Genomic DNA, 24,273 nt, shown 5'->3' on the forward strand with positions numbered 1-24,273 from the left:
GATGGCACATTTACATTCTCCAGCAAATGCTCTTTTTTTCTTTTTTTTGCTTCGAGGTTCTGCAAACTGATGGCACATTAGATTCAAGTAAATATGGGGTAATAATACCTTTACAAGCCCCAAAAGCCCATACAGCTGAAAGAGGAAGTGGGAAAGAGAGACACTCTCCCAACTTCCTCCTTTGGCGCTATGTACTTTTTAAGGGAGAGGGTTAAAAAAGGCAACTGCCCTGATGGCCATTTAGGAAGGCTTAGAGGTTAGACTTTAGGATAACAACATGAGAGCAAAACGCAGACATCCTGTGGGTTTTGGAACTGACTTTGGATTTCTCTCTCGTTTTAAAATTCTCCTCCTCTCTGTGTTTCGGATTGCCAGTTTTTTACCAGCCCTGCTCTTCTGCCTCCACTGCCAACCCGACATGAAGGAATTTAGCAGGAGAAGCTAAACTTCTAAAGTACAGTCATACATTGGTTGTTGAATGCCTTCGTACTTGGACGTTTTGGCTCCCAAATGCCACAAACCTGGAAGTGACTGTTCCAGTTTGCGAACTATTTTTGGAAGCCAAATGTCTGACGGAGCTTCCTGCAGCCAATCGGAAGCCGTGTTTTGGTTTCCGAACGTTTTGGAAGTTGAATGCTCTTCCAGAACAGATTCCATTCAAGAAGTGAGTGTGGCCGCTGAGAAGTTGGCAGCCCATTGTTCACAGTTGCCATGACAGGATATGTGGCTCCTCCGCTGTGTGATTCTGGAGCCGCTAGACCATGATCCTGTGCTGCATTTAAAGACTTCGCTGCTGCCCCTTATTGCTCCCACAGCTCTTTCCGCCAACCCACCCAGCTGGGTGCTCAGCTTGCCCCACTGCTTCAGCAGTCGGAGACCAAGAGGGCACACCCATCTGCCTGGCTTCTGCAGAAGGGAGTTGGTTTCATTTACTGGCCAGCGAGGGATGAGAACCCTGCACGTCCTCAGAGGCACTTGCTACAGCCAACATTTGTGGACTGAGCCCTGCCCAAGAAATCTGCGTTAAACTCCCTATTTAGCCAGTTCTGACCCCCCCCCCATGCTGGTTCGTCTCACTCCCAAAGCTTCTAGGCAGCAAAAGCTTCCTTGTCAAAATGTCTCCGGAAAGGGAGAGTCTCTTTCAGCTATTTTATTTATTATTATTTTTTTGGACGGGCTGTAGCTCCAGAGTCAAGCACATGAGAAAGGCTCCGGGTTCAGTCCCTGGTACCTCCAGGTAGAGACAGTTGGAAAACCCCTGCCTGAACCCAGAGAGAGCCATTGCCAGGCAGTGTAGACAATGGCGAGCGTCCTTTCCTCCCTGTGGCCAACCAGATGGGAAGCCTGCAAGCCGGGGAGCTGAGTGCAACAAGCACTCTTCTCACCTGTGATTCCCAGCCACTATCTTCCAAGAATTTCTCCATTTCTCTTTTTAAAGCCTTCCCAGTTGATGGCCAACACTGCCTCTTGTGGGTGTGAATTTTGCTTAGCAGTGTGAAGCAGTACAATTTCACTTTTATGTCTTTCACTTTCTCCTTTGTTATCATTACCTTTCTCTCTAAGTAAAGGTAAAGGGACCCCTGACCATTAGGTCCAGTCATGGCTGCCTCTGGGGTTGCGGTGCTCATCTCGCTTTATTGGCCAAGGGAGCCGTTTACCTTCCCCCTGGAGTGGTACCTATTTATCTACTTGCACTTTGAGGTGTTTTCGAACTGCTAGGTTGGCAGGAGCAGGGACTGAGCAACGGCAGCTCACCCCGTTGCGGGGATTCGAACCGCCGACCTTCTGATCGGCAAGTCCTAGGCTCTGTGGTTTAACCCACAGTGCCACCCACGTCCTTTTTCTCTCTCAGTATTCTATTGTTATTTATCTTAATATTATTTCTTACTGTGTTTGGGTAAGGAATGCCAAGGAAATAAACAACTATCTGACTTTTGGAAGACATCTGAAGGCAACCCTGTTTAGGGAAGTTTTTAATGTTTGCTGTTTTATTGTGGTTTTTAATATCCTGTTGGGAGCCGCCCAGAGTGGCTGGGGAGGCCTGGCCAGGTGGGCAGCGTATAAGTAATAAATGATGATGATGATGAACAGTTTGAAGGACACTGTGTGAGATACAGGGAAGGGAAGATCTGCCAGGGTGAGAGGCTGGGATGCTCCCAGATGAGAGCTGGGAGCTCTTTTTCTGTATGGGACAAAAGTTAAGGTACCCTTGTGAGATAGAATCTTGTATTCTTTTGTGTATCTCTTGGCTTCTTTTTTCCTTTCTATTATTCTTCGTGTGGGTTAGCTTGTCTTGTACAGTGGTACCTCGGGCTAAGTACTTAATTCGTTCCAGAGGTCCATTCTTAACCTGAAACTGTTCTTAACCTGAAGCACCACTTTAGCTAATGGGGCCTCCTGCTGCCGCAGCGCCACCGGAGCACGATTTCTGTTCTCATCCTGAAGCAAAGTTCTTAACCCGAGATAATATTTCTGGGTTAGCGGAGTCTGTAACCTGAAGCGTATGTAACCTGAGGTACCACTGTATTGCATTGTGGAGAAAATTTAATAATATTTTTTTTTTAAAGTACTCTTTCACAAAATGCATGTAGTGGGATAGCTCAGTTGGTAGAGCATGAGACTGTTAATCTCAAGGTCCTGGGTTCAAGCCCCACTTCGGGCAAAAAGATTCCTGCATTTCAGGGGGGGTTGGACTAGCACTAGATGAGCTTCGTGGTCCCTTCTAAGTCGACAGTTCTATGAATCTATGAATGTAGAGCTGCACAGAAAGATGCTTCTGTTTTGGCCTTTAGTGGTACAAGTCGTCCCAGGTTAAGCCCCCAGGATCTCCTGGTAGCGAAAGACCCCTGCTTGAAAGCCAACTGTCAGTCATTGGAAATAAACAGTAGCACAGTTAGGTGACCTGATTTGGTATCAGCAGTTTTCTATCTTCCTTATCTGCACTGGTAGTAAGTACAGAGCCGGTAGCTGGTAACTACTCCAGATTTTGCTTCTCATCTGACGAGGGGGGTGTTCTTGTAAACGTAGCGGAAGATTCATTCATTCGTTCGTTGCAAAAATGCCCCAGCCTTTTCTGTTTTTTTCCTGAATGGCGCCTGCAGCCTCATTCTTCTAACAAATGCACCCACACCATCCACCTTAAATGCGCTGTTACGCCGTCCAAGTTGCTGCAACACAATTTGGACTCCCACCTTTTTCCTGCGTTTGGTGCCTTTTCCAAATCTGATACCAGATTTCCGTTTCTTTGCTGTTGAGAGCTTTTTCCTCTTTTTTTTTTTTTAAAAAAAAAATCCTGTCTGCGTGGTGTTTTGTTTTCCCAGTTTGTGGCTATGACTGTTAAGTTCCGTGTTGTATGAGCTCGCCATCTGTGTGTTGGGTTGATTGATCCACCTTCTCCCTCAGCGTCTGATAGCTGAGAAGTCTCACTCGGTGGTTATGTCACAGATTTCCCTTTTCACTTTAGCAGGGAGGCATTCAAAACAGACGGTGAAGGAATATGTGTGTGTCTTTCTATAAGGAAGTGTACAGAGGCAGCTGCATCATGAAATGGGGCAAAATGGCTGCCTTGGGTATCAGGTGTTGGGGTGCCGCTAAAGGAAGGGTGGGGAATCCTTTTCAACCTGAGGGCCACAGTTTCACAGGGGCAAGCTTCTGGGGGGCCACATCCCTAAGGTAGGTGGGGCCAGAGGCAAAAAGGGGTGGAGCCATGGGTGTGACTTACCTTTGTGGAGTAGGCTACATTCCAGCCATGCGAAATCCAGAGCTACACACACACACACACACACACACACACACACACACACACACCTCCATCCAGGAAAGCAAAAGCCATTCTTAAAACCCAAGGATGCTTAGCTCTGTTTCTTCCTTGTTTTGTTTTATTTAATTTACTAGCAGCCATGCACCTGGTGTTGCTTGGGAAATCTAAGCCCCCTTCCGCCAAATCAGTGCTGTTTTGAAATCTGTGGTTGAAATCATTGCATTTTTGAAAGGTTCAGTCTGCCATCTTGATTCAAAATGGCTTTCAGTTGTATCCAAAAGCCTGCTCCATGTTCTGAGGAACCAACATGCAAAAGTTGGTTGCGATATCTTGAGAGATGTACAAATGCATGGCAGACAACTTATCAAAATCTATATTATTATATTATATTATATTATATTATATTATATTATATTATATTATATTATATTATATTATATTATATTATATTATTATATTATTATAATAATTTGTCTTTACCCTCCTGTATTCCAGGTGAAAACTGTCCCCCCAGTGCACTTCACAACAATTAAAGCCAGCTCTCAATGCCACTGGCAGATGCTGTGCAATGTGCATAAATGAAAATAAGACACAGGCTTCCAAACTATTTTTGAAAAAATAAAAATTCCCAGACAAAGGGGAGGAAAAAGCTTAGAAGAAGGAGCCATGCTGTGCTGTGTCTCACTCCTGTTTCTTGCCATCTCCCATAGCTGGAGTTTGCCAGGCACTGGCATTTCCTGCTAAACGCCCGTCTGTCCCTGATTGTGCCATGGACTCCATGTTTGAAGATGACATCAGCATCCTTACCCAAGATGCTTTGGTCCAGGAGGACGACTGGCTGGACAGCCCCAATACCGACCTCTCCAGCGAGATGTGTTCTGCCTCCCACTTTGCTCTCATCACGGCCTACGATGACATCAAGAACCGCCTGACAGGGCTGGAGCGGGAGAACGCTAGCCTCAAGAGGAAACTGAAGATGTATGAGATTAAGGTGAGTGGCGGTTTGTAGATGCCTTTGCTCCTGTTTGTTTTCCTGGTGATCTGTTAATGGTCCGACGGGTCAAACCCAGTAGGTAGCGCAAGTGGCTGATCTTTTAAGTAAATAAATAAGATTACATTAGCCTTCTCTGCTCCCAGTCCTTTATCATTTTCCAGAGAAGTGCTGCTCTTGATGCTCAAAATGGGAGAACTAAGGGGGAGCAGGGCCTTTTGGATAGCAGCCCCCAAACTACAGAATATCCTGCCAAAGGAAGTCTGGTCTTTGCTCAACGTCATGTTTAGATATGTTTGATGGGCATTTTCTTTGAAATTGATGATCTGGGACTTCGAGACTGCAATCCAGTGGACGTGTACCTGGGAGCAAGTCCCACTGAAGTCTTACTTCTGCGTAGGCATGCAAAGGTTTCCCACTGCTAAAAAAATGCGCAACACCTTTATGGCTGGTTTTGATAATTATTGTACATCACCTACTTGTTTTTATCAGTCTTCTGTTCAATGCTCCAGTGTGGCACAGTGATTAGAGTGTTAGATTACAGCCAGAGGGATCTGGGTTCAAATCCCTCCCCCCTTAGTCATGAAAATTCCTGAGTTGACCTTGCATCAGTCATACCCTCAGCCAAATCTTATCTCACAGGGTAGTTGTGAAGATGCTTTTTTAAAAGGTGTTGTTCCTTTTAATTTGGTATCTTGATTCATTTATTTTAGTAGTGCTGTTGTTTCTTATGTTTTTACTGTTGATTTAATGCTGTTGCTGTTTTTATTGTTTATGTCTGTTGTACATTGCTGAGGGGGAGGTAATTGCAGAAAGGTGGCATAAAAATATTAAAACAAATTTAACATTGGAGGGGCTGAAGGCCATGCATGCTGCTTCGAGTTCACTGGAGGAAAGGTGGGATAGGAATAGAATAAATAAATAAAATAAATAAAATTAACAGCTCCTGTAATGAGAACCAGTGTGGTGTAGGGGTTAGTATGTCAGGCTTGAACCTGGGAGACCAGGGTTCAAATCCCCACTCAGCTATGAAGCTGAGTGTGAGAATGAGATAATTTTGTGTGTGTTTATATATAGATATATATTGAATTAGTTGCTGGTTTTTTATTTTAAAATTTGCTATTGCGCCTGAGGTTTAGGCTGTGGCCCATGAAATGTTGTGCCACTTACATGTCACTTTGTCTTTAACACTAACCCATGTTATATAAAACCTGTACAGTCGTGCCTTGGTTTTCAAACAGCCTCGTTCTCAAACGTTTTTACTCCCGAACAATCAAAATCCAGAAGTTTTTGAATGTTCTTTTGGAAGCCGAACATCTGAAGCCGAACGTTCCATGGCTTCCGATTGGCTGCAGGAGCTTCCTGCAGCCAATCAGAAGCTGTGCTTTGGTTTTCTCATGTTTTGGAAGTAGAATGGACTTCCAGAACAGATTCTGTTCGACTTCCAAAGTATGACTGTACATTAAATGCTTCATACTGCTTTATTATTGTTCCCCACTTTGCCTGCTTCCCCCAATATTTCTGCAATGTGCATTTTCTTTTTTTAAGAGAGTAAATGCTTGGTGTTTTTTCCCCTTGTGCTCCTGGCCCGCAGTTCCCACTGATTAGTGAGTTTGGAGAGGAGCGCATCTTCCCAGCCTACGACTCCAAGGAGGCCTCACTTTTGAAAAGCGAGAAAGCCAACCTCCAGCAGCAGCTGAATCAATTCCAGCGCGAGGTGAGCAGGGCTTCCCGACATGCTTGGAAAGGAGCTTTTAAAGAGTGAAAGCACTTGACTTGGCCATCTTGGCTCATGGCTTTTTGTGTTATTGTCTGTAATAGGTAAAGCGTACGGGACGATTGCCTCGTGGATCGTGGCACGTTGCTCAAGAGCATGTGCCTGCAAATTTAGTTATTAAATTCCTTTTGCCAGCTTGTTACCCCAACGAAATCACAGGCAAGGGCACAGTACTATATTAAGAGCCGCAGAAAATACTGAAAGGCATACAGCAGTGACAACGATTTATTTATAAGAAGAGGCAACTTTTTATTTCAAGTGTACGTTTCAACAGGGTTTACAAAGGTCCATAATAGCACAAGAATCATATTAAAGAATGCACTAAGCGTTTGGCAAATATAATTACACATGGAAAACGTATGTCTCAGCAAGGCTTACAAAAAACCATTATTATTGTTGTTGTTGTTGTTGTTGTTGTTGTTGATAATGCTCTAAGCAGCTGATGACAGGCTTCCGGATAGCATTCTGTTTGAGAAAGTCTTCTCCAGATGATAACACCTGAAGTTCTCACATATGGGAGGATTTCAGGAATGGCTGTCTCTCCAAAGAAGTTACTCTATTCCAATGCAAGGATCCAAAATTTTGGGCAGGGTTTTGGGCTTGCTACCCCCCTCCTGCTGTGACCAGCTCCCCTCTCTCAAAACATGCAGAGAAGTGAAAAGAGCATAGCAGAGGTTGTGCTACTTGGGAAAGACCCTGGAGAGGACGAGCCTTAGAGTGTGGTGGGAAGGCAGGGACCTTTCAGTCATCACAACTGCCTTCTTGGAGCAAGACCTTTGCTTGCTGAGCTATGCTTGACGCCAGCTCCTGGCACTGTTGTGCGGAGGGACTGGCTGCCTCCCCACATCAGCGGCCCAGGAAGTCTTCCAACCCCAAAGGAATCATCATTTTAGTGGGGCAGCACCTGTCATGTGGAACTTCCTGCCTGTTGATGTCCCTACCTTCACTCTACTGTTTTGGATGCTTGCTAAAAACCACTTCTTTTTCAGCAAGCCTGTTCCAACACATGACTCGGTTTTATTGGGCTCATCTTTGCTTTCAGTGTGGAGAACTCAACTTAAGACTGGGGAAAATGGGGAACTGAAATTGGCAGTGCTCAGCAACCTTCAGGTCCCAGGTAGCTTGGCCACACAGCTCCTAAACGTGCTGCTATTTCTGCAGCTTCACAGAGAAGGAGTTTGCTGGAGTGTGTGTGTGTGTGAACCAGTGCTGAAGTGAGTCGTTCACACTACATATTTCCCTATTTAGGGGGAGAGTGGACAGACTTTGCCCAATGCACCTCTTTAATTCCACTGCAGTTTCGTGGCAAAGGGGGGAGAACACACTTTACTGTTTCAACTCCCAGAAATTCCATAGCACAGAACAGTAGCAGCAAAGGACAGGCAGGAAGATAGGGTTTCACATGTCTCAAAGCACACCTTCAAACTAGGTGAGGCTGGCCTGGTTTGTACGATCAGGTCTCTGCTTAATAAGCCATTATATGCATGAGCTGCGTACATGGAGATTCTCTGCAGCAGCTCCCCCCCCCCCTTTGCATGAGAGACTAAGCAAACCAGGACCCAGCTGTTAGCCATAGTTTCCTATTATTTGCAAACTATGGTTAATGGCTTGCAAACTACAACTTACCCGCCGTTTTGTAGGCACACAGAATTGGTTAATTTTTGGATCCTGGCTTGTTCAGCCACTTACACGAAGGGCAGAGCAACGTGGCCAAAAAAGGATTGCTTGCAGCTGCACACAGCTCATTCATATTTGATGGACGCTCCTCAAATGACACATGTACCTGGCTCTAAATTCAGTGTGGCTTATTGCCCCTCCGACTCGTGCTTCAGGTGGGCTGCCTGCTTTGTTTTGTTTTCAACTACCTACACAGTTATCAGCTCAGCTGTTGGTTTGGCACCCACCCCTCCCATCCATAGCCATATAAAAAAACCTAAATCTACTCTGAGAAAGGCCGTGTGAGCATGTGGCTTTATGATTGCCACAAGGGCCAGCCTATCAGCTCTGTGCATTGTAGCCTTGCTCTCAGAAAGTTCATTTCACGATTGAGTCCCAGGGCTGGCACGACAGGTCTGTGCAGATCTGATCTGAGCCAGGTTACCCGTGAGCTTAATCTGGGGCAGGAGATGGTAATGAATATCTAAAAAGGCAACGAGCGTGCTGTCGCCTTGTCTCCAGCCTTAGTGATCAGGCAATTCCAGGATCATATGTTGCTTGCTGCTGCTGCTGCTGAGCCATGATTTCCGCCTTTTTTCTTCCCCTCCACCCCCGCCCACCAGCTGCAGAAAAGCAAGGAGAGGGAAGAACAGCTGGGTGAGATGATCCAAGCCTATGAGAAGCTGTGTGTGGAGAAGACTGACCTTGAGTCGGAGCTGGGGCAGATGGTGGGTTTCATTTGGCATTCTGGCCGGATGCAAGGCATGCTGTAAGCCTCCTTTGCATGTACCTGTTTGCATGACGTGTCTGTAAAATGAGATGGGGCTCATGTTTTGTAGCTGTTCTGGCTTGCAGCACAGCTTTGCTGCTGCTGCTGCACACTTCTGTTTTGAAATGAAGATTTGGAGAATCTGCAAGATGTCCAACCCGGGGAGTTTCTGATCAGAAGGAACTTTTTCTCATTTCAGCTGTTCTGGCATCAGGGGGCAGGTTTCTTGGGCAGTAAGAAAGGCTTTTGCTTTCTCTGATTTTATGATAAGTTTAAAATTTGTGTTTTCCCTCTACCCATGAAACAATCTGCCATGATTCTTAAGAATGGAGTGGTAGAAGACTGAAAAAAATAAAAATGTTGACTTTGGATCACATTAATCATCCATTTGGACTCGCCTCTTATGCTCCACTTACAGTCAGCCAGAGTTTGCCTCTAGGAGAGGCATGGTCTTTTGACAGGAATGATCAGGGAATTTAGGAAGATAAGTTGCCTACCACTAAACCACTGAGCCTATTGGGCTTGCCAATCAGAAGGTCAGCAGTTTGAATCCCTGCGACAGAGTGAGCTCTCCTTGCTCTGTCCCAGCTCCTGTCAACCTTGCAGTTCAAAAGCACGCCAGTGCAAGTAGATAAATAGGTACCAATGTGGTGAGAAGGTAAATGGCGTTTCCGTGTGCTTTGGTTTCCGTCATGGTGTCCCGTTGCACCAGAAGCGGTTTAGTCATGCTGGCCACATGACCCAGAAAGCTGCCTGTGGACAAATGCCAGCCCCTTCAACCTGAAAGCGAGATGAGCGCTGCAACCCCATAGTCACCTTTGACTGGACTTAACCGTCCAGGGGTCCTTTACCTTTTACATACACTGGCAGTGGTGCTGCCGGGTACCAGATGAGGAGTCTCTTTCAGCCCTACTTGGAGAAGCTGGGGATTGAACCTGCGACCTTCTGCATGCAGTTCAGATGCTCTGCCACTGAGCTACAAGCCATGCAGTAGATTTGTCCTGAAAGAAGGCATATACCCTATTTTTCCATGTATAAGACTAGGTTTTCCCCCTTAAAAATGATGTCAAAATTAGGGGGCATCTTATACACGGATAGTGCCGAGGGTGGACTGGCGATTGGTTGTTGCCTCCAAAATAGGGGGTGTCTTATACATGGGGGGTCTTATAGACAGAAAAATACGGTATGTTTTTGAAACAAATTTTCAGCTTCTGCAAGTAAGTCCTTATGCAGTGCTTGAGCTTCTGGCTATTGTTGCTTCCAAGCACAAAAAACAAACAAACAGTTAATTTCCTTAGCCTCACGGCAATTTGTTATTTGTGAAAGTGCTCTAGCAAAGGACATAACAGTTTCCCTTCCTGGGTCACGATCATCTAACTTCTGGAAGCTCACTAGTAGGTGAGGTAGCCATCCCAGGTTATTTGTCCTATCGTGTATTGATCAAGGCAAACTGCCTCTGGATAAGGAAGTCCAATCAATGTTTGCCAATCTTGGCTAATACCCAGGAAGGTGTCTTGTTTAAAAGGCTCTCTACAGTAGTAATGGGACGCGGGTGGTGCTGTGGGTTAAACCACAGAGCCAAGGACTTGCTGATCAGAAGGTCGGTGGTTCGAATCCCTGCGACAGGGTGTGCTCCCGTTGCTCGGTCCCAGCTGCTGCCAACCTAGCAGTTCGAAAGCACATCAAAGTCCAAGTAGATAAATAGGTACCACTCTGGCGGGAAGGTAAACGGCGTTTCCGTGCGCTGCTCTGGTTCGCCAGAAACAGCTTAGTCATGCTGGCCACATGACCCAGAAGCTGTACGCCGGCTCCCTCAGCCAATAAAGCGAGATGAGCGCCGCAACCCCAGAGTCGGCCACGACTGGACCTAATGGTCAGGGGTCCCTTTACCGTTACCTTACAGTAGTAAAGGTTAAGAAGACAAAAGGGCAGAATAGGGAGGGGAAATTGAAAGTTGAAGCTTGCTTCTAAAAAGCGAGCAAGAAGAAGAATAGGAAAATGAGGTTTGAGAACTAGAGTCAGGGTAAAACAAAAAGTGAATCTTGTTTAACAGCATAAATGGAGAAGAAAGAGACAGAGGAGGCAAGCAGGTAGAATAGCAAGATAAAAGAATTAGGGCCCCCCCCCTTTGATCTGATCAGCTAAGCTGTGTGAGAGCCAGTTAGTTGGTTCAGAGTGCCGAAAGGAATGAGAAGCTGATGGCGATCAAAGCAGAATTGGGTGTGAAGATTTCAGAGCCAGGAGGATGGGAAATTGGCCTTAAAATCGGGAGCTGTCTAATCTTTTTCATCAGTTGTCTTAGTGGCAGCTCATTGTCAAGACTTCTGCGCCCCAAAGTTAAAGACGCCTTCTTCTTTGTCGTCTTTGTCTTCTTCTTTTTCTCTTTCTCCATTCCGGCCTTGTTCCTCTACAGAGAGCTCTGGTTGAGACACATCTGAATCGTATCCGAAGCTTAGAGCAGCAGTTGAGGCAGAGAGATGGCGGCTCGTTCCAGAATCTCAACTCTCAGCTGCAAAATCAAGAAGTCCAGTATCTGTCGCTTCATGGGAGCCACGGTGATTTTTTAAAAATAATAATTCTAGTCTGGCAATTCCCCATCCCTTGTAGTCACCTCTGTACTCTTCCCATTTCTGAAATTTGACAGGACATTTGTGTCCTATATTGCCTGAATTGGGAGGGAGGGTTGAAAATTTAACTCTGAAGGAAGGCTGATGATGTGGTGTGTCTACTTACTAAGATCATGGACTTGGGATGTCTCGGATTCAGATTTCACCTCAGCCATGAATTGACCAGCTTGCTTTAGGCTGAATTTTGTTCCTCAGCCGCAGCTGCTCATATACAAAATGGGTAATAAACAGCCATAATTAAGGTCACAGTGTTTTATTTACAGATAGGTAGCCGTGTTGGTCTGCCATTGTCAAAACAAAAAAAATTCCTTCCAGTAGCACCTTAAAGACCAACTAAGTTAGTTCTTGGTATGAGCTTTCGTGTGCATGCTGAAGAAGTGTGCATGCACACGAAAGCTCATACCAAGAATTAACTTAGTTGGTCTTTAAGGTGCTACTGGAAGGAATTTTTTTGTTTTGACAGTGTTTTATTTCCATGGTAGGCTTTTAAATTTCATTTGTCGGAACTGAACCACTCAACTGCAGCTTGTCTCAGAGTTACTAAGGCCTGAGAGTCCTCCAGAAGTACAACTCCTGTTGTCATCAGCCACCATAATCGGTGGTCAAGGATGATGGGAGTTGTAGTCCCAAGGACATTGTGATGTTGGCTACCCCTGGTTTAATTGACCAGTTGGTTTGATTCATCAGTTCAGGAACGTTTAAATCGAATAAACAGGTGCCCCCAAGTAATCAGGCAGCCAGTTAACAACTTGTCAAACATTCAGATAGGAAGCATCATCTTAAAAGAGGGGTTCCTTTTCTCCCCTCCGTGTGAATGGAAATGTTCTTGCTATGATTTTGCTCATCTATGACTATCAGGCCATAGACAAAAGGAGGTCGGCCGCAGTTGAGGGGTCTAGTTCAAGAGAACCAGAGGCAGTTGACATGGACGAAGCCAAGCTAGAGGTCAAGGTCTGGATGGAGGGCAGACCAGATCCAATGCGTTGCTCACACTGAGGAGCTGACTTGGATGTGAGGGCTTGATGTGGCCTGGTATGTCTCTATTGACCTCCATTGATCACAGGGTGCCCTTAACTACAGAGGCCCAATTTTACCTCCAGAATGCTCTTGTTAATTGAGGTTTGCTAGGCCCTGTTGCTTTGATGTTTTTAGGAGGCTAGTAAAATCATGGTTGTTTAAAAAGGCCTTTGGCTGAATTTATTTTTAAAGTTATTTTACTTTTTTGACTGCTGCCCCCAGGTATTGTAAATTATTATTATGTCAGTGTGGTGAGCTTTTTATTTTTTGGTTTGTTAGCTGCCTTGGGTTCCTTTTGTAAGTAGGGCAGGATATAAAATTGTCCAAATAAATGATCGGTACGTTGGCCCCTTACACACCACATCATCAAAAAACGGCATAAGTGCACTTTTTTTGTCTCATGCTGACTGTTTTCACTCCTATGCTAATTGATACAGGTTTAATTGATTCATTTATATTCCTTGGCTTAGCTAAGAGTCTTAAAAAGAATACAAGGATTCATACTGTAAACAATAGTCATGTACATGCCTACCTGGAAGTAAATCCCATTGAACTTGCTTTTGAGTAGTCATACACAGGATTTTGCTTTCAAAACAATATACGTTAAGTGTTTTGAACACTTAAAATGTGCTTTATAAATGAAAAGGGTCAATATTAATAAATATTCAAGAAAGGTAGACTACCATGAATGCGGGTGGGGAATTGTGTGAACCAATGATTGTTTTGCACGCAGTTCCCTTCCTGGATCAAAGTGCTAGGATTGTCCGTTTGTAGGCGTAAACACACACAATAAAACTAGATTCCCACTGATTAACTATTTCTAATCAGAGATAAGTGGCTGGATGAATTGCAGACTGCACTAGCCAGTCCCAGAGTGTCCTGCGGTACATTTCCATGGGCCTGGAAAAACAGTCAATGCATTTGTGCCCAGAGGCAAGAACCTAATTAATCAGGCCGGCATAATCTAGTTTGTCTATTCTCTCTCAGTGTGTGTGTTTGTGTGAATGTGGGATTTATTTGTTTTGAGACACAGCCTTTGTTTCTGCCCAGTAGATGGCACTGTGATTCTTGTTTTCTTCGTACATGAAATAGCCTCCGTTTTCAAAAGGTTGCAGAATAAACTTTAGGCCCCACTCCACCAAGTAGAGCTTTAAAATGAATTTCCCACGGTTGCGAGGTAGTGGTTTTTGTGTGTGTGTGTGTGTGTGTGAGAGAGAGAGAGAAATTAATAAAAAAAGCAAAGAAATAAAAACTCAGGAAGGAGAAAGAAATGAAGGAGGAGGAAGCTCTTTCCAGCAGATGCAATAACCATCAGCACATCAACATTTAAGTTGATATAAGCCATCCCAATTCCCAGGGATATTATTATGTATCTATTATTATGATGTATTATTTATTGCATTTATATTCCACCTTTTTCTCCAATAAATATTTATACCCCACCCTCCCCAGCCAAGGCTCAGGGCGGTTAACACCCAATATAAAAACAAATTGATTTAAATGCAACATTAAAAGATTAAAATGCAGCTTCATTTCAATGGAAAACTCAAATCAAAAACTTTTTGGGGGATGAAAATGTCAAGTCTTCACCAAGGCTAACTATCCAGACTGGCCCTACATGGGCCAGAAAAAAAGCCAGGGAAGTCCCCAAATAGGAGTTCCATCACAGGAGGAGAAAGGGGGGAAAAGGGCACAGTTCTTCGCCTCCTCAGCTAATCCTCACAACAACCCTGTGAGGTAGGTTAGGCTGAGAAGCAGGGACTAGCTACCAGCATTACCCAGTGAGGTTCATGGCCAAGTGCCTGTTTTTTATGGGAGGTGTTTTTCAAGAATATGATGCCACAGAACATTTTAACACGTGTCAATTTTTTTAAAAAATATGTTGCTCAAGACTTCCTGCGACTCCAGCTGTGAGGAATTGTCAACGAAATGGCTGCTTGTGGCAGCTACGTTTGACCACTTCGCAGCCATGTGGAAATATCACTCACCTAAGCTTAGACCTCTTGGCATTAAGGGGGGGGGGGAAGATTTATAGCCATTGCAGAACAGTGTAAACACCAAATTTGTTTTTTCCAAGGGACGGTCAAAGCCAGACTCATTTTTCTCAGCATGGCACAGCTTTATTTTTTTAAAAAAACCACAAACAAAATAGTCTGTGCAAGACCACCCCAATCCCAGAATACGCATTTGGAGCAATGTCTTTAAAAGAATGAACAGGCCAGGCGTCCATTACTAGAAATGAGCTCATTTTTCCTCATTGTAACAATATTGGGTAACACGATGATTTTACCTGTATTTCTTGCTACTAAGATTAATTAGTGATGCTACAGCTTTCATTAAGGTTTGTTTATTCATTTGTGCCATTTGTATGCTGCCCCATAATGTCTCTGAGCGACCTAAAACAAAGTAAAAAACGGGGGAGACGACCAAATTAAATACAAAATAAAACATGAACCAGTCAAAAGCTACAATAAATATAACAAAGACAAACCTCACCGCACCCCCTAAAGTTAAAATGCAGATTTAATAATTATAATACTACTACTAATAATTTATTATTTATACCCTGCCCATCTAGCTGGGTTTCCCAAGCCACTCTGGGCTCCCAAGAGAATATTAATAATAAGAAAAAAAAGCGACAAAAATCAAAACAGGGCTGCTTTCAGATGTCTTCTAAAAGTCAAATAGTTGCTTATTTCCTTGACATCTGATGGGAGAGCATTCCACAGGGCGGGTGCCACTACCAAGAAGGCCCTCTGCCTGGTTCTCTGTAACTTCACTTCTCGCAGTGAGGGAACCGCCAGAAGGCCCTCGGAGCGGGACCTCAGTGTCCAGGCTGAACGATAGGAGTGGAGACACTCCTTCACATATAGTGGAGCTGTATACAGGTGATCTAAGTTCTTTAAAAGCCCCAGCTGAACAGAAAAGGCTCCCCTTGACCCTAACAAGAGCACAAAGATGGCACTAGGAGGACCTTCCAGGAACACAGCTCCTTAACTGGGGTACCACTCCTAAAAAAAAGCAGTCGCCCACTTCTGTTCATTTGATGGGGCCGCTCAGCTGGGCTTCTGAAGAGGCAGGTATGAGAGAGTAGCAGGGTACACACACTATAATAGGGTTTTTACTTATTACTTGTGTTGAGAACTTTCCAAATGGCAGTAGCTTCGCCCAAGAAGCCTGCCCACCCCTCTGCTACACTTTCCCCGTTAACTTATTTCCTCCCGCATCACCCACCCAACCCTTGCCTGCCTCTCGTGTTTCCTAGTGCTGGATTGCTCGATGAACTGGCAGAGCCCCAGGGGCCTCGAACAGGTGGAGGGGCTGGAGGTGCAGAGGCTGGAAGTGGAGCTGGAGGAGACGAGGCAGGAAGTCCAGAATTCGCAGCACCGGGAAGAGCAGCTGAAGGCCGAGTGCGAGAGGCTGCAGGCGGAGGTGAAGCAGCTGCAAGAGACGCGGGCTCAGGTAAATTTAATAATAATAATAATAATAATAATAATAATTTTTATTTATACCCCGCCCTCCCCAGCCAAGGCTGGGCTCAGGGCGGCTAACAAGCAATAATTATAATAAAAACAAGTTGAATGAATACAACTTAAAAACAAGATTAAAATACAACAATTAAAATATTGAAACATTAAAATATTAAAATGCAGCCTCATCACAGGAGAAGAAAGGAAAAAGGAAAAAGAAAGGGGGAGGGAATCAAATTGGCTCCAAGCTAAAGGCCAGGCGGAACAACTCTATCTTACAGGCCCTGCAGAAAGAAATCAGATCCTGCAGGACCCTGGTCTCATGAGGCAAATTTAATTTAAATTTAAAGCCGGTTGGGAGAACGCAATGCGGTGGGGATATAAAGGGTGCAAATTCTGGAATGGTTTCTGCTGCTCCGGAGCTGCTTATTTACATGGGAGACTGTGGCAAACTGAGGAACGAAAATGTATTTTGAAATATATGCAAGGTGTGACCATAAAGTTCGGCAAACGGTCCCGGAAATCGGACAGCGAGAAATATTCAAACATATAATCGGCATTGGAAACCCACAAAATGCTCACAGTTGTGTACGGAGATGAAGCTGTAACTGGAAAGACAGTGTGCGAGTGGTTTAAGCGTTTCTGTGAAGGGCGGCAAACCGTCGAAGATGACCCTCAGTCTGGCAGGCCATCGACAAGCAGAATGGCGGCAAATGTTGACAGAGTTCGTGAGTTATTGATGCGGGATCAGCGTTTGTCTGTCCGAATGGTGGCGGAAGAATTGCATATTCCGCATAATATTGTTACTGAGTTGTCCCACCCTCCATATTCTCCTGATCTGGCCCCACCGGATTTATTTCTTTTTCCAAAACTGAAATCTGCACCGAAAGCGTACAGATTTTCCAACATTTCACACATCCAAGCTGCTGTGATGAGGGAACTGAAAGCAGTACAAAAAGAGGACTTCTGCAGAAGTTTCCAACAGTTCTACAAATGTTGTCAGCGGTGCATTGTATCAGAGGGGGACCTACTTTGAAGGCCTGTAAGGCATGTATGTTCGAATATTTCTTGCTATCCGATTTTTGTGACCATTCACTGAATTTTCTGGTCACACCTTGTAATTCCTGTAGGTGAGGTTGATTGCGCACCTAGCTTTTAAACAACAGACAGTCTTCGGGAGCATGTATACTGCAGGCCTAGGCTTGTGTACAGACCATACGTTTAAAGCACATTTCCTTTCGCTCCTCAGTGACTTCTGGGAACTGAAGGATGCTGGCAATGGTCGCTCTGAGGGATCAACTACAGTTCCTGGGGTTCTTTAGGGAGAAATGTTCTTTAAGTGTGTGATCTGTACACAGCTTCCAAACATCTTGGATGTTTGGGGCTCCTGGAAAATCTCAGAGATGGTGGCTTTGTGAGCGGTGAAATCTCTGTGGGAAATTTTCAAGCCCTCATAGGACCAGAGAGTCCAGGGTGCTGTGGGAACGTCGAGACTAGAATGATTCGGTTTAAGTCCATAGCACTGGTGTGGTTTTGTCATGGGCTGCGAGACCTGTGACATTGGAAGCTTACCTTTACACCTTTCAGTTAATATGCAGCTAGCTTGTGATAAAGATCAGTTCACAGCAACATAGTATATGGTGTATATTTTGTACATATTGCTGAGAATGCAGGGTTTGGGTTTCAAGAATGAAAACAGTTGCCCTGACTACAAAACAACAATAACAACAATGAGCTATATAGGAATAGAGATAGACTTTCATTTTACAGAGTCCAGAAATACAGATCAGTGACAGTTTTATATTGCCACTCGTACAGATATGTGTGTCAACATGAAAGCAGGATGTTGTTAAACTTAATAAGAATTATTGCTGTTGCTAAAATAATATATGATTTCTGGATTGATTGCACAGTACTCATTCGAGACAAGTGGCCTGGTAAAAGTACAGCTGCTTCCGTTTAGTAGGCTTTGCTATTTTCTTAAGAACTGATGCATAGTATATCTATTCTGAGATACCTGCAAGTGAATGTATGGTGTGGGAGATGATATACTGCAGGTGTTGCTGGACTACAACTCCCAGCATCCCTGTGCTGGTTGGGGCTGATGGGAGTTGGAGTTCAACTACATCTGGAGAGCCACAAGCTACCTTTCTGTGGTGTGCTGTGACAAGAACAAGGCAGATTGCTGAGAAAGGGAGATGAAACCAACACTGTATGTAATATGAGGAGAGTCAGACTGAGTATGGATTTATAAAGCCCATAGCTTCACCCTGGCCAAGGACAAATTTAGATTAAAAAATGTGAAGAAGATTACTGACAGTTAAATTATGCAGTAACCTAGGATTTCCCTAACTGGGGTCTCCAGCCATTCTCGGACTACAATTCCCATCAGCCCTGACCACCAAGCTAAGGATGATGGGAGTTGTAGTCCAAAAACAGCTTTGTGAAACCCTGGGCTGCTGCATGTCAATAAATCTTTTCAGTGCATCCTGGCTCATGTAGTCTGAAAACCCACACTCTGGCTCTGCTTGCTTTTATACACTTCCTATAGTGCAATTTTTTCATCATCATCTAAGCCATTTTTGCATTATTATTGTGAGATGCTTTTGGGGGCCTCATGATGAACCGGCCAGATTAAGATGACTTTTAACAAATAAATACACTTTGCCTAATATATTCCAGTTGCAGAACTTCCAGTCAAGGGGCTCCTCTGTTTGGATTATTATGGAAGTGTGAGGTTACGCTTGCTTCTTTCTACTCTCCCACCCTTTTATAACAGGGCTTGCTTAATGTTTCCTAGGACCTTGCAACGAGTCAGTCGGAGAGGGACATGGCATGGGTGAAGAAAGTTGGAGATGACCAGTAAGTGTCAATTCATATCAATGGGTGTTTTAAGTTTGGTGGGGTTGAATTCCTTGGGCCCCTCCAGACGCCTATTCTGTTGCAGCTGTATGCTGCAGCAACAAACTCCAGTCACAATAATAGTGCATTCGCGGTGAATTTGTTTTGCTTTGTGAGTTGTTTTGTGATGCTTTCCCAATGGAAAGTCCTTGGGGGCCAGTACCTGACCCAGCTAACCTGCCTTGAACTTGCTCATCAACAGTTAGCACCTGGAAAGCAAACTGAGCAGCCACAAAGCTGGTCATAGTCCTTCCCACTATGGAGAGATGTATTGAATTTCAATTGAAATGGCAGTATTGATTACGCGCTTCTATGCGTATAAATTAGTACATGCATACGCAAAACTGTCTCGTCTTTTTGGCGGTATATTTTGTTTCAGGGATAGTATGGATAAGTGACCGCCCTACTTGCACCTCGCCACAAGAGCTTTTCAATAAGGAGCCAGCTGTGTACTTAAATATATGTGTTTCTAATATTGTATATTGGAAATATTGTATATTGGTCCTCACCCTGCACTCAGCTGTCCCTTGTGGCTCCTAGAGGCTGCCAGCATGCGACAGCAACCACCCAGGAAACGGCTTTGACTAACTGGCTAAACCAGGTGAGGGTAGCCAATAGGTCTCAAGCCCTTGTTGAGGTGGGGCTTCCCCTGCATGCGAAGACAGGCTCTGGCGTATTGAGCGGATGAGATCAATAGTGTGTCCAAAGGTCTGGAAGGTGATTTCTGCACTTGCTGTAGAGGGAAGTGAGGGGCAGATACTGCTCATCAAACTGGGAAAGTAGCCCATCTAAGAGAAGGAAATCTCTGATCCTAAACCTCCACTGCCTTGTAGGATATCTTTGGGAGCAAAAAAGGCTAAGTAAAGCCTAACGAAATCCAGAGTGGAGTCCCTAAGATGGTTGGATGGCACCTTGTATGCCTCCTTCCAGCAACTCCTGCAGCCAAGCAGGTGCCAAACGCATTGCTCTGCTTTCCTTTGGGGCAGATGGGTGAGGCCGAGAGGGGAGTCCTATTGTCTGGGCAGCCCAGGACTTCCATATGCACTTGTGCCCAGGGGCATTCACTTTGGTGCTGCTAACGCAGTGGCGTGACTTCACCTTCAAAGGTGCACTCCATTGTCTCTCAAACAGATGGATGCCAACAACAAGACGGTATATAAAATCATAAGGATGTCATCATGCTGCAGTTCACTTGGCCACAGGCAGGAGGCACTGTGAACTATAGTTTGACAAGCTGCTGGGGAGAGATCCAAAGGATAGAGACATAGGCAGGTGAGAGGCCCAGGTGGGCCATGGGAGGTATAGCAAGGTCTGAGGGTTGTTGTTGTTTTGGCAACATATAAAGTGAGAGGAAGGGTGTTGGCAAGCAGTGGTGCAACCTCTAGTATGTATATATGTATAATTCCCCCCTAACTTTCTGCCTTGACAGTAAGCCTCCAAGGTGGCTGAGAATAAATAAATACATAATAAGTTTTTTGTGTATGGCAGTGGTCACAGATGAAGGCTGGTTATTGGGGGGGGGGGGCAGGCAGGGAATGAGGATGTAAAATGACGGCTCCCCAGGCCCATAGTCTGGATTTAATGGTCTGAAAGGGGGAGGCTCTCTTTATATAGTGATGTGCCATTCCTGCTCTATTGGGGACCTTCCCTCCGAGGGTCCGGCTCCGAGGGCCTTCAGGTGGTTCCCTCCCTGCGAGAAGTGAGGTTACAGGGAACGAGGCAGAGGGCCTTCTCAGCAGTGGTGCCCAACCTGTGGAACGTCCTCCCATCAGATGTCAAGGGAATAAACAACTATCTGACTTTTAGAAGACATCTGAAGGCATGTCTGAAGGCATCTGGTTTAGGGAAGTTTTTAATGTTCGATGATTTATCGTGTTTTTAATATTCTGTTGGGAGCCCCCCAGAGTGGCTGGGGAAACCCAGCCAGATGGGCGGGGCATAAATAATAAATTATTATTATTATTATCCCTCTCTCTCTGTTGAATGGGGCACTGGGCACCACTGGTGAGATTGTGCTGGAGACAGAACACGTGGCAATGTGTGCACAGACTAACACAGGGCAATCCCTCTGGACATCTGGACAAGTTGCAATATTGTTGGAAATAATGCCCCACCCCCCCGACATTAGATGCTCCTTTTTGTGGCTAGAGAACCAAGCAAAATGGAAACCCATATAAAGGGCCGAAGAGCCGTGTTTTTTAAATTAAGTATACGTTTTAGCAGCTCTCATGGCAAACGTTTGGTGGTGGAAGAGGTTTGGGGAGATGTGAGGGCTTTGGCTTTTGCTTTCTTGAAAAAAAACAAAAATGTAGCATTTCGATTTGCGTGTTCTTTTTAATTAATTGAGGTTTGAGGGGGGAGGAGGGGGAGAGGGGTTGCAGAAAGGGGGTGTGAAGTGTGAATTAAAAATGTGTCAAAAGGAGTCGATGTGACACCTACCTCCGCTCTTTATTTGTGCTGAGTGAGAAAAGAGGCCTCTGAGCCATAGATCTGTTTTAACTCTGCAAGGAGGCGCAGAAGGAGAAAGGGGACGATGGTTCTGAATGAACAGTAAGTGCATTGCTTCCACTGATCACCTCCTCTGTAAAACAAGAATTGCTTAGTCACCGTCCTGACTCAGCTGAAATCCAGCCAAGACTATTGTCTGGTGGCTAAGAATCATTTTTTATTCTCCCCTCTTCCGGTCATTTCCCTTTACTGGGTCTCGCAGCAGCAGGTTGCGGTTCATCTCCCTCCTAAGGTTCCCTTGGTTCGTTAGCATTTGTGACATCCGGCATATTAGCAGGAGCATTAATGGGCTGGGAACGCTGTTTTTGAGCTTGCCGTTTCGTGACTCTGTCCCCCCTCAACATAGCAGTTTAAGAGCGTATCCTGGTAGCTTTTACCTCACTGCCCCCCCTCTGCAAATCGCTAACAAGAGGAGGTTGGGGTTCCATTTTTTCAGTGCACTGCTTTTCTTTCCCTCTCCCCAGAAAAAGAACCGAGTGTCAAGAGATGTGGCAAGAAAGCTAGAGTGGCAGCTTTGTTTGCTGCAGAGTGGTAATGAGGGTGGCCTTATTATAATGATGTGAGAGGGCAAGGGCTCAGGGGGATCTTGTGTGTGTGTGTGTATGTGTGTGTGTGTGTGTGTGAGAGAGAGAGAGAGAGAGAGAGGGAGATGATGATGGGAAAGCCCAGGGCCGGATTTAGGTTTGATGAGGCCCTAACTCCTTGGGTAGGCAAACTAAGGCCCGGGGGCCAGATCCGGCCCAATCACCTTCTAAATCCGGCCCATGGACGGTCTGGGAATCAGCATGTTTTTACATGAGTAGAATGTGTCCTTTTATTTAAAATGTATCTCTGGGTTATTTGTGGGGCATAGGAATTCGTTCATTCCTCCCCCCCAATATAGTCCGGCCCCCCACAAGGTCTGAGGGACAGTGGACCAGCCCCCTGCTGAAAATGTTTGCTGACCTCTGCCCCAACCTACTGAAGGTAATGGGGCCCTTTATATGTCCAGCTGTCATTTGTCAACAACAAATTGTCGCTGTTTTTTGTGTTGAATATATGCTATATGGTAATTTATGGAACTAATAGGTATCTAAAGCCATTTGTCACTGTTGCTGTATGTTTTTTATCTTATATTTTGGAAATGTACATCCAGGTGTTTTTTCCTTTAATTTTTTGGGGGGCCCAAGAGAGTGGGGACCTAAGCTATAACTTGTTTAGCTTATATGTACTTATAGCACTGGGAAGGCCATAGGAATATAGTGAAAAAGGACCCGAGGGACAAGGAGGAAGAAGAGGGAGCAAGGGAAAGGGATGGTGTTGGGGAGACACTGGTGCCCTCTGTTCATACTGGCCCTCCTACCCTTGCCTGCGTCAAATTCCACATCTAATAAATGTAAGAAGAGTGCATATAATTAGCTGGTTGTTTTGGGTAAATGCTGAAAGTGCTTCACTTGCGCTCTTAGCTCGGTACAGTCGTCTGAGGCGAGGCAGAATTTGCACAGCTGCCTTTGTATCTATGGAATCCATTCCCACAAAAGGTAGTGATGCCCATCACCTTAGACAAATTCCTGGGGAATAAGGCTGTGTCAGTGGCTACTCATCACAATGGCCACGCTCCACCTTCACATTCAGAGGCGGGATGCCTGTGAATGCCAGTCGCCAGGGATTACAAGTGAGGAGAGTGCCGTTGTGCTGAGGTCCTGGCTTGCGGGCTTCCCATAGGTATCTGGTTAGCCACTGTAGGAATAGGATGCTGGATTAGATGGGCCTTTGGCCTGATCCTGCAGCAGCTATTCTTATCTTCTTAATTAGGTTTATTCTGTTTGCGGGGGACGGCGCCAGGAACAAGGAGCAAAATGAAGCCGAGAGAACAATTTGTCACCCAGTGCGCTGTTGAAAAAAGATTTGAACGGGGGACTTCCAGCACATGGCACGCATGTTTAACAGCCTTGATAAGACCATTGGTGTCTGGCATAACTTCATCTCCCTTGCATTGATCTCTTTTCTCCCTCCCCACCCCCAATTATTTGTTGAACTTCTCCAGTGACTAAAGCATTAATATAACTGATGGGAAATCTTTATTTACAAGATGAAAAAAGTTTGGGTCATCCAGCAGCCTCTTTTTACAAGCTTCATTCTGCAGTTTCTCTCCACTCTACAGTATCTTAATTCGTTTTAACCGCTCCAGAATAGGCAGCAAATTCTCATATGCTTTGGTGCTTTGCTAGAATAATTTTGAGGCAACTACCACAACCTTCTTCAAAAAAGGATGGGGCCTTCTAATTAAACCTGAGGCAGTCTGAAACAGCTTAAGGAGTCTTAAACTTTGCCTCACTGCAAACTGCTGTTCTGGTTTTGCAGGATGTCATTTCTTCCATTACAGTGGTACCTCAGGTTACATACGCTTCAGGTTACATACGCTTCAGGTTACAGACTCCACTAACCCAAAAATAGTGCTTCAGGTTAAGAACTTTGCTTCAGGATGAGAACAGAAATTGTGCTCTGGCAGCGCAGCAGCAGCAGGAGGCCCCATTAGCTAAAGTGGTGCTTCAGGCTAAGAACAGTTTCAGGTTAAGTACAGACCTCCAGAACGAATTAAGTACCTAACCTGAGGTACCACTGTACAGATGCTGTTTTGAAACAGCCCGAATGGTGTTTTGTAAGGCACCTGAATGAAATCTCAGCTCTTTCCAAATTCTTGGTTTAGTTTATGAAGGAAAACTGGGAGAACTCAGCAGGCAGCGAGTGCATACCGATAAATTTGTATATGCCCCATTTCACCGTGAACCGTGAAAGATTCTACTTTTCAGGGAAG

General features: G+C 45.0%; 1 protein-coding gene across 2 annotated transcripts in view; it reads left to right on the forward strand.

Moving 5' to 3' along the window:
- Positions 1–24,273, forward strand: part of TBKBP1 (TBK1 binding protein 1) — a 57,513-nt gene that overhangs the window by 7,551 nt on the left and 25,689 nt on the right. For both annotated transcript variants that reach the window (XR_014162414.1, XM_081885619.1), the window contains exons 2-7: positions 4,471–4,751; positions 6,346–6,468; positions 8,808–8,912; positions 11,367–11,508; positions 15,863–16,059; positions 18,868–18,929. Coding sequence is in view for 1 of the 2 variants with exons in the window: in XM_081885619.1 (XP_081741745.1) it covers positions 4,530–4,751; positions 6,346–6,468; positions 8,808–8,912; positions 11,367–11,508; positions 15,863–16,059; positions 18,868–18,929 (851 nt within the window). In the remaining variant the exon portion in view is untranslated. The remainder of the gene's footprint in view (positions 1–4,470; positions 4,752–6,345; positions 6,469–8,807; positions 8,913–11,366; positions 11,509–15,862; positions 16,060–18,867; positions 18,930–24,273) is intronic.

The sequence above is a fragment of the Podarcis melisellensis genome (genome assembly GCF_964234715.1).
Source record: "Podarcis melisellensis genome assembly, chromosome: 13".
NCBI classification, from domain to species: domain Eukaryota; kingdom Metazoa; phylum Chordata; class Lepidosauria; order Squamata; family Lacertidae; genus Podarcis; species Podarcis melisellensis.